Here is a 10,774-nt window from a genome sequence, read left to right as displayed (position 1 = left end):
CCACCAAAAGATCGTTCTTACGTTCTTATTGGGTATCGAACCAATGTCAGAAATAAACTTTTTTTCTAACCAATGAAAAAAAATGACCTTCAAGCCAAAGCGATTTTTATTGAAAAAAATGCATTGATTAATCCGTTTTATAACTAAAACTTCAAAAAATTGAATCTTCAAACTCATGCTAAATAAAATTAGAAACTATTTTTTTCAATTTGAACTGTAAAAATTACACTAAAAGATGGTTTTTTTCTGACGTTGTATCAACCCTTTCGACCCTCCATGTTCTACCCATAATAGCAAAATTATGGACACGTTCTGTTTAGTAGTCTTTTGAAAACCAACCAAAGACTTTTATAGTCTTTGAAAACTGACTAAAGACTACAAATATTTGTAGTTTTTAAAAACAGACAAAAAATATTTATAGCCTTTGACCCCCTCTCTCTCTCCCCCTCCTCCCAACGCCTTTCCCATCGTCTCTCTAGAGCTCTTTGCGTGCGCTGCACTCGTCAACCCACAACCGCACGATCTCCTCCTACCCGACGCAAGCAACTTCGCTTTCGTTGATAACTTCAAAGCAAGATGAGTCGAGCCTCATTTTCGTGCTTTATCTCGCACTATTATCCTGTCCTGATTTATTATATTATTTGTTTTTTTCGCTTCCCGTTTCGTTTTTTTCCCTGTTTTTTAATAAATAAACTTAAAAAATAAGGAGAGAAATGTCTGTCTTAGGGTTGGCGCAATGCGCATCCATCTCAAGAGAGAAAACTTAATATCATTTGACCAAATAAACCTTTTTTCTAACGAGTAAAAAGAAATGACCTTCAAGTCCAACCGATTTTTATTGAAAAAAAATTGCATAGATTAATCCGTTTTATAACTAAAATTTTAAAAAAAATTGAATATTTAAACTCATTAAATAAAATTCTAACCAATATTTTTCAATTTTAAAATGTGAAAATTACACTCAAAGACGGTTACTCTGTGAAAATTACACTAAAAGACGGTTTGTTTCTAACATTGTATCAAACCCTTTCTACCACATGTCCTACCCAATAGCAAAATTATGGACACGTTATAAGCACTCCTTGCTTTTGGCCTATGATGTGTCCGTCCGCTTGTGTGAATTGCCTCTGGCGGACAACCCTACCATCCAGTCCCCGGGCGGACGGTTGTGAAGCCCCCCTTAGTCTTCTGTGCTTGAAAGGAAGCCAATATGCTGCCTTCGCAACCCCTTGGCTTGACAAAAATGCTGCTCATCCTCTCTAATCCTATGATATTAATCATAATCCTAGTAATTTCTCTTACATTTTGTCCTTTGGCATCCTCTCAGTCGCAATGCCCAAACCAGAAATGTGGCAGTGTCACAGTTGGCTACCCTTTCAAGCTAACAAGCGCAAGCTCTCTTGCATGCCCCTCCTTCGACTCCTCCTATTTTGAGCTCAACTGCAGTTCAGAGAAGCTGTTTATCGTCCGCAACACATCAGAAAATGACAATCTCGCCCAGCTCCAAGTGATAGAAATCCTCAAGGATAGCCTCATTGTTGATATCACCAGCTTGAGAGCAGTTCTGGCAATAGAAAATAAAACATGTGGACTTGCAGGAGCTAATACATCGATTATAACTCTTCCATCCTTCCCGGCCCCATATTTCATATCAGATGATAACAAGTTCGGAAGCTTCGGTTGCACGACCGATGGCGTGCTTGTTACTGGCAATTATGCAGATAGCAGCTCGCAACAGAACTCTTCCGAGGAAGCAACTCCTGATTACTCTAATGTTGATGTGGGTGGTTGCTTTGTGTTGTGCCCGCGAGACGATAACAATCCGAAATGTGGCGGTAGGACGTGCTGTGTCTCCACCTTGCCCCCAGACTCATCCTCCCGCATTGCTTCCTACACAGTAGATTCTAGCTCGCTCTTCTCAAATGACACCATTACTGCAGATAGCTCCTGCTCTAAATACTTTGCCACCCTTTTCTATCCGAATTTCACAGACTTTGATAATGAGTCTTACCGCTTAAAGCTTAAGTGGGCATTGCCTTCAAAAAATACCACCAATAGTTTTGGTAATGCTTGCTCCAACCACTCAAATGTCATTAATGTGGATGGAGTCCCTGGATATCTGTGTTCTTGTGCTTCTGGATATAAGGGTGATGGCTATTCAAAGGGATCCGGCTGTGAGGGTATGTATTTCTTGCTCATTGTTGCTTGAGGGATTATGAGTTTTTTTTAAATTCAGACGTAGGCATCATATAGACAAGGGCATTTCCAAATATGCTTATCTGTGAATCTCATCTCCTTGAAAGGTCATGGATACGTTCTTTGTTCACAGGTGAAAGGCTTTCTAAGTAACCCCCTTATCACCTATTTGCATATCAATCAAGCTAATATATTGATTGCCATTGATTAATTTTACGTCAGTTTCTTCCGCTTGTGTTAACTCGCACGCTTTGTATACTGTTTCAGATATTGATGAATGCTCAGATCCTTCAAACAATGATTGCATTCTGAGAACTACAACATGTCATAACTCAGATGGGAGCTACACATGCAAGTGCAATTCTCGGTTCTATGTGGGAGACGGACACAGAAATGGATCTGGTTGCAGATTTTCACCCTCCTTGAGAAATGCTTTTGCCATTAGTGGTGGTAAGTAGCTTGGGAGACACCTTGCTCTTTCCTAAGCTTAAAGCTTAGAATTGTATGAATTTTTTCAAGGGTCTAAGACTAGAGAAAGCTTGATATCTTGAATGCTGACACTTTTCCCCAAGGTTAACGATTAGTGTATTGCTGAATGTTTACATTAAAGTTAAAAATTTTACCTTTTGTGCCATAAAATAATGAAATATTTATCTCTCTCTCACACACACACACCCACGAAACAGACTTGATCTGATTTCTTTTCCTTCTTTTGCCTTTTGTTTTTGAATAGCCATCTTGGGGTTGGCCTTGTTGATGGGCAGTTTTATCTTCCTCGCAATATGGTGGAGGCGTAGGACAAGAAGGAAGTATTTCATGCAGAATGGTGGCCTACAGCTACAAGCTTATATAGGAGGCGCAGGGGGCAGAGAGACAACAAAGCTATTCAGTGCAGAGGAGCTGAAAGCTGCTACAAACAACTATTCAGATCAGATGAAGCTAGGGGTGGGAGGTTTTGGGACGGTCTTCAAAGGAACGCTTGAAGGTGGGAGGGTGGTGGCGATAAAGAAGGCAAATAGGGGCGGAGATGGAGATAATGAGCAATTTTTGAATGAGATGGCCATATTGATGCAGATAAATCACAGGCATATCGTGAGGCTGCTGGGCTGCTGTTTGGAGACAGCGACGCCTCTGTTGGTTTATGAGTACGTGTCGAATGGCAATGTGGCAGAAAACTTGGAGTCAGAGGCGGCTGGTGGAATGGGGTGGGGGCAGAGGCTCAAAGTGGCAAGGCAGACGGCAGAGGCTTTGGCGTATTTGCATGCAGCCGCCTCACCCCCCATTTTGCATCGGGACGTGAAGTCGGCGAACGTGTTGCTAGATGACAACTTGGACGCCAAGGTGGCGGACTTCGGCGTTTCCCGCCTTTTGCCGGACGGTGTGGAGCACGTGTCGACGGCAGTGCAGGGCACCATCGGATACCTAGATCCCGAGTATTTCCAAACGCTCCAGCTCACCGACAAGAGTGATGTATACAGCCTCGGCGTCATGCTCGTGGAGCTCGTCACTGGCCTCAAGCCCGTCGACAACCGCACCCGCGAGCCCCGCTTCGCCAACCTTGCCCTCCTCTTCATCAATCGCATGCAAGAAGGCAGGGGCGCAGAGCTAATTGACCCTCGCATCGAGCACCCCTCCACCCTACCGAGTGATGCTTACTGGCGCACTCGCTCCTCCGTCATGGCTGTCGCCACCCTCGCTCACCGCTGTCTCGCCTTACGTGGTGCTGAACGCCCCTCCATGAGCCACGTGGCAGACGAGCTCCGACGTGTCACTCGGTGCTTGCAGCATGCTGACGAGGACGATGACGAGGTTTTACCGCTCCTCCCTTTTTCCAAAGACAACTATGATGCTGGCGCTGTTGTGGCCGAAAATGCTCAATACTACGTCCAATCGGGCTCCGGCTCCAACTCTAACTCCAACTCCATGTCCATCGACAACCTACTTCTTAATGTCCCCACTATGCCACGGTAATTATCAATTATCCCTTTTATATCTCACTAAATAAAAGTGGGATAATGTATATATATATATATATATATATACATATTATGATCGCTTTTTTCAAATGTCCTCTCACCATGAAATCTTTTTTTCAAATGTCCTCTCACCATGAAATCTTTTTTTTAAGAAGGGACATGTTATTTTTCTAGAATGTTGATCATGCACACGATGTCAATACTCAAAAGTGTAAGAAAAACCAACTTACCATTATGGCCCCCCCCCCCCCCCCCCCAAAAAAAAAAAACGAACTTACCATTATGTTGCGCCTTTTCTCTCTTTGAGCATGCACGTTTGCTTCTAAAATAGAAATTACCCAAGAGGGTCACTCAAAAATGCATAAGACAAGAGGATGACCACTCAAAAATGCATAACACAACATGTGAGTTCGGAACTGGTTGAAAATAATAGGTTTTAGTCTTATGTGCAATTATGGAAATAAGGGATTTTCCGATTTAAAATGTGGAGAATTTGATACCATAGTTCTTTTATCTTTTATCGAACCAGTGTCAGAAATAAACTTTTTTTCTAACCAATGAAAAAAAATGACCTTCAAGCCCAAGCGATTTTTATTGAAAAAAAATGCATTGATTAATCCGTTTTATAACTAAAACTTCAAAAAATTGAATCTTCAAACTCATGCTAAATAAAATTACAAACAATTTTTTTCAATTTAAACTGTAAAAATTACACTAAAAGACGGTTTTTTTTCTGACGTTGTATCAACCCTTTCGACCCTCCATGTTCTACCCACAATAGCAAAATTATGGACACGTTCTGTTTAGTAGTCTTTTGAAAACCAACCAACGACTTTTGTAGTCTTTGAAAACCGACTAAAGACCAAAAATATTTGTAGTTTTTGAAAACAGACAAAAAATATTTATAGCCTTTGAAAACCGACTAAAGATTTTTTTAGTCTTTGAGAACTGATTGAAATTTGGAGAATGAGGTGTTTGGATTCTTGTACAAAAGTGGTGTGTAAAAAGTTTTCAAGAGAGAAAACTTAATATCATTTGACCAAGTTCACACGTTGAAAGTGGAACTAGACACAAGTCACTGATGTGTTTTTCAAAATTTTGCACGCTACATACAAAGGTAGGACCCACCAAAAGATCGTTCTTACATTCTTATTGGGTATCGAACCAGTGTCAGAAACAAACTTTTTTTGTAACCAATGAAAAAAAAATGACCTTCAAGCCCAAGCGATTTTTATTGAAAAAAATGCATTGATTAATCCGTTTTATAACTAAAACTTCAAAAAATTGAATCTTCAAACTCATGCTAAATAAAATTACAAACAAGTTTTTTCAATTTGAACTGTAAAATTTACACTAAAAGACGATTTTTTTTTTGACGTTGTATCAACCCTTTCGACCCTCCATGTCCTACCCATAATAGCAAAATTATGGACACGTTCTGTTTAGTAGTCTTTTGAAAACCAACCAAAGACTTTTGTAGTCTTTGAAAACTGACTAAAGACTAAAAATATTTGTAGTTTTTGAAAACAAACAAAAATTATTTATAGCCTTTGAAAACTGACTAAAGATTTTTTTAGTCTTTGAGAACTGATTGAAATTCGGAGAATGAGGTGTTTGGATTCTTGTACAAAAGTGGTGTGTAAAAAGTTTCACTGCGTATCGAACCAGTGTTACAAATAAACTTTTTTTCTAACGAGTTAAAAAAAACCTTAAGCCCAACCGATTTTCATTGAAAAAACTTGCATAGATTAATCCGTTTTATAACTAAAATTTTAAAAAATTTTGAATATTTAAGCTCATTAAATAAAATTCTAACCAATATTTTTCAATTTTAAAATGTGAAAATTACACTAAAAGACGGTTACTATGAAAACTACACTAAAAGACGGTTACTGTGAAAACTACACTAAAAGACGGTTTGTTTCTAACATTGTATCAAACCCTTTCTACCACATGTCCTACTTGCTTTTGGCCTATGATGTGTCCGTCCGCTTGTGTGAATTGCCTCTGGCGGACAACCCTACCATCCAGTCACCCTGGCGGACGTGTGTACCATCCAGTCCCCGGGCGGACGTTTGTGAAGCCCCCCTTAGTCTTCTGTGCTTGAAAGGAAGCCAATCATCCAGTCCCCGGGCAGTCTTCTGTGCTTGAAAGGAAGCCAATATGCTGCCTTCGCAACCCCTTGGCTTGACAAAAATGCTGCTCATCCTCTCTAATCCTATGATATTAATCATAATCGTAGTAATTTCTCTTACATCTTGTCCTTTGGCATCCTCTCAGTCGCAATGCCCAAACCAGAAATGTGGCAATGTCACAGTTGGCTACCCTTTTAAGCTAACAAGCGCAAGCTCTCTTGCCTGCCCCTCCTTCGACTCCTCCTATTTTGAGCTCAGCTGCAGTTCAGAGAAGCTCTTTATCGTCCGCAACACAACAGAAAATGACAATCTCGCCCAGCTCCAAGTGATAGAAATCCTCAGCGATAGCCTCATTGTTGATATCACCAGCTTGAGAGCAGTTCTGGCAATAAAAAATAAAACATGTGGACTTGCAGGAGCTAATTTATCGAGTATAACTCTTCCATCCTTCCCGGCCCCATATTTCATATCAGATGATAACATGTTCGGAAGCTTCGGTTGCACGACGTATGGCGTGCTTGCTACTGGCAATTATGCAGATAGCAGCTCGCAACAGAACTCTTCCGAGGAAGCAACTCATGATTACTCTGATGTTGATGTGGGTGGTTGCTTTGTGTTGTGCCCGCGAGACGAAAACAATCCGAAATGTGGCGGTAGGACGTGCTGTGTCTCCACCTTGCCCACAAACTCATCCTCCCGCATTGCTTCCTACACAGTACAGTCTAGCTCGCTCTTCTCAAATGACACCATTACTGCAGATAGCTCCTGCTCTAAATACTTTGCCAGCCTTTTCTATCCGAATTTCACAGACTTTGATAATGAGTCTTACCGCTTAAAGCTTAAGTGGGCATTGCCTTCAAATCAAAATACCACCAATAGTTTTGATAATGCTTGCTCCAACCACTCGAATGTCATTAATGTGGATGGAGTCCCTGGATATCTGTGTTCTTGTGCTTCTGGATATAAGGGTGATGGCTATGCAAAGGGATCCGGCTGTGTGGGTATGTATTTCTTGCTCATTGTTGCCAATTTTGCTTGAGGGATTATGGGTTTTTTTTTAATTCACACGTAGGCATCATATAGATAAGGGCATTTCCAAATATGCTTATCTGTGAATCTCATCTCCTTGAAAGGTCATGGATACATTCTTTGTTCACAGATGAAAGGCTTTCTAAGTAACCCCCTTATCACCTATTTGCATATCAATCAAGCTAATATATTGATTGCCATTGATTAATTTTACGTCAGTTTCTTCCGCTTGTGTTAACTCGCACGCTTTGTATACTGTTTCAGATATTGATGAATGCTCAGATCCTTCAAACAATGATTGCATTCTGAGAACTACAACATGTCATAACTCAGATGGGAGCTACACATGCAAGTGCAATTCTCGGTTCTATGTGGGAGACGGACACAGAAATGGATCTGGTTGCAGATTTTCACCCTCCTTGAGAAATGCTTTTGCCATTAGTGGTGGTAAGTAGCTTGGGAGACACCTTGCTCTTTCCTAAGCTTAAAGCTTAGAATTGTATGAATTTTTTCAAGGGTCTAAGACTAGAGAAAGCTTGATATCTTGAATGCTGACACTTTTCCCCAAGGTTAACGATTAGTGTATAATTGAATGTTTACATTAAAGTTAAAAAATTTACCTTTTGTGCCATAAAATAATGAAATATTTATCTCTCTCTCACACACACACCCACGAAACAGACTCGATCTGATTTCTTTTCCTTCTTTTGCCTTTTGTTTTTGAATAGCCATCTTGGGGTTGGCCTTGTTGATGGGCAGTTTTATCTTCCTTGCAATATGGTGGAGGCATAGGACAAGAAGGAAGTATTTCCTGCAGAATGGTGGCCTACAGCTACAAGCTTATATAGGAGCCGCAGGGGGCAGAGAGACAACAAAGCTATTCAGTGCAGAGGAGCTGAAAGCTGCTACAAACAACTATTCAGATGAGATGAAGCTAGGGGTGGGAGGTTTTGGGACGGTCTTCAAAGGAACGCTTGAAGGTGGGAGGGTGGTGGCGATAAAGAAGGCAAATACGAGCGGAGATGGAAATAATGAGCAATTTTTGAATGAGATGGCCATATTGATGCAGATAAATCACAGGCATATCGTGAGGCTGCTGGGCTGCTGTTTGGAGACAGCGACGCCTCTGTTGGTTTATGAGTACGTGTCGAATGGCAATGTGGCGGAAAACTTGGAGTCAGAGGCGGCAGCTACTGTAATGGGGTGGGAGCAGAGGCTCAAAGTGGCAAGGCAGACGGCAGAGGCTTTGGCGTATTTGCATGCAGCCGCCTCACCCCCCATTTTGCATCGGGACGTGAAGTCGGCGAACGTGTTGCTAGATGACAACTTGGACGCCAAGGTGGCGGACTTCGGCGTTTCCCGCCTTTTGCCGGACGGTGTGGAGCACGTGTCGACGGCAGTGCAGGGCACCATCGGGTACCTAGATCCCGAGTATTTTCAGACGCTCCAGCTCACCGACAAGAGTGATGTATACAGCCTCGGCGTCATGCTCGTGGAGCTCGTCACTGGCCTCAAGCCCGTTGACAACCGCACCCGCGAGCCCCGCTTCGCCAACCTCGCCCTCCTCTTCATCAATCGCATTCGAGAAGGCAGGGGCGAAGAGCTAATTGACCCTCGCATCGAGCACCCCTCCACCCTACCGAGTGATGCTAACTGGCGCACTCGCTCCTGTCGCCACCCTCGCTCACCGCTGTCTCGCCTTACGTGGTGCTGAACGCCCCTCCATGAGCCACGTGGCAGACGAGCTCCGACGTGTCACTCGTCGGTCCTTGCAGCATGCTGACGAGGACGATGACGAGGTTTTACCGCTCCTCCCTTTTTCCAAAGACAATGCTGGCGCTGTTGTGGCCGAAAATGCTCAATACTACGTCCAATCGGGCTCCGGCTCCAACTCTAACTCCACCATAGACAATCTACTTCTCACTATGCCACGGTAATTATCAATTATCAGGATAGCCACAAGTCCCTTTTATATCTCACTAAATAAAAGTGGGATAATGTATATATTATGATCGCTTTTTTCAAATGTCCTCTCACCATGAAATCTTTTTTTCAAATGTCCTCTCACCATGAAATCTTTTTTTTAGAAGGGACATGTTATTTTTCTAGAATGTTGATCATGCACACGATGTCAATATTCAAAAGTGTAAGAAAAACCAACTTACCATTATGGCCCCCCCAAAAAAACCAACTTACCATTATGTTGCGCCTTTTCTCTCTTTGAGCATGCACGTTTGCTTCTAAAATAAAAATTACCCAAGAGGGTCACTCAAAAATGCATAAGACAAGAGGATGACCACTCAAAAATGCATAACACAACATGTGAGTTCCGAACTGGTTCAAAATAATAGGTTTTAGTCTTGTGTGGAATTATGGAAATAAGGGAGTTTCCAATTTAAAATGTGGAGAATTTGATACCATAGGTTCTTTTATCATCATCATAAAATTTGCATAAGGGTATCTAGGTTTTAAAAATATGTAAGTATTTCAAAAATATTTACGTATTTACAGAAGGGGTGTATCTAGGTTTTAAAAATATGTAAATATGGGGTTTTGTAATTACACTTGAACGCACGTGCAACATGTTTTGTTTCTACATAGTGACCACCCTAAGAGAAATTATTATCACACTACTACTAGTGAACATTCCTCTAAACACAAAAGATTGCTAATAGATTGTATGGTTTTCTCTAGCACTAGTTTTCTATCCAATGTGCACCTTGCAAGACATCAGAGCTAGATACGATGGGCACACCATTACTAAGAACAATGGATTTGGGAAAATTAGATGTTTCTGGAGTTTGTTTACTTCCTAGAGAGGCACCTTGGGCTTGGACATGCCTCCTCATGCACATTGCGGGGGCGAGGTTGTCAAGACCATCAAGCACGTCTATTTAGGGTTGACATTACAAAAGGAGGACCAAGATATATTGCTATGGATTGGCTTGCCATATATTTGTGATGAATAATGTTGGACTAGCTTACTGCATATCTGTGATGATGAATAATGTTGGACTGGCTTACTGCATATCTGTGATGAATAATGTTGGTTCGAATCGGGATCACAAAACGAAGAGTTTAGTAATGACTACACTATGGATGATTGGGTACATCCCATAGCCTCTAATAAAGGCCTATCTGATTCGTCAAGGCGACTACAATAGAGACCTATTGTTGTTTTTTGTCCTTCTCATATAAGTCTCTTTGCCAAACATATGGAAAAGAGACAATAAAACAAAGACTTCGTGCCCCCAACATGTCCACCGGTTTAAAATGAGGCCATTGAGAAATGGAATTCAATAGAGTTTCTTCATATATGGATTAGGTAATAGAGGGATTTCAAAGTGACAAGAAAGATTCAATTTATAGAGAGTGAAGATAAAAAATTCATACATATTGGTTGGCTGGTGTTTTTTCCACCTCAAAATGTAAAAAAAT

The 10,774-nt window shown here is 41.4% G+C and overlaps 1 protein-coding gene and 1 pseudogene across 2 annotated transcripts; both read left to right on the top strand.

The window, feature by feature from the left end:
• The first annotated feature begins 1,170 nt into the window (after positions 1–1,170).
• Positions 1,171–4,256, top strand: LOC147611628 (wall-associated receptor kinase-like 8). Its single transcript, XM_086784699.1, has 3 exons — positions 1,171–2,180; positions 2,464–2,646; positions 2,930–4,256. The coding sequence occupies exons 1-3, from the start codon at positions 1,211–1,213 to the stop codon at positions 4,165–4,167; spliced, it is 2,391 nt and encodes a 796-aa protein (XP_086640825.1). The 5' UTR covers positions 1,171–1,210; the 3' UTR covers positions 4,168–4,256.
• A 2,031-nt stretch (positions 4,257–6,287) lies between these two features.
• Positions 6,288–9,334, top strand: LOC147611627 (wall-associated receptor kinase 3-like; annotated as a pseudogene). The gene is made up of 3 exons (XR_015263809.1): positions 6,288–7,308; positions 7,601–7,783; positions 8,065–9,334. The product of XR_015263809.1 is annotated as a wall-associated receptor kinase 3-like (transcript).
• Positions 9,335–10,774: the final 1,440 nt, after the last annotated feature.

This window comes from Cibotium barometz, chromosome 47, assembly GCF_041138505.1.
Source record: "Cibotium barometz isolate CiBa-2024 chromosome 47, ASM4113850v1, whole genome shotgun sequence".
NCBI classification, from domain to species: Eukaryota; Viridiplantae; Streptophyta; class Polypodiopsida; order Cyatheales; family Cibotiaceae; genus Cibotium; species Cibotium barometz.
This window is presented reverse-complemented; position numbering and strand designations above follow the sequence as displayed.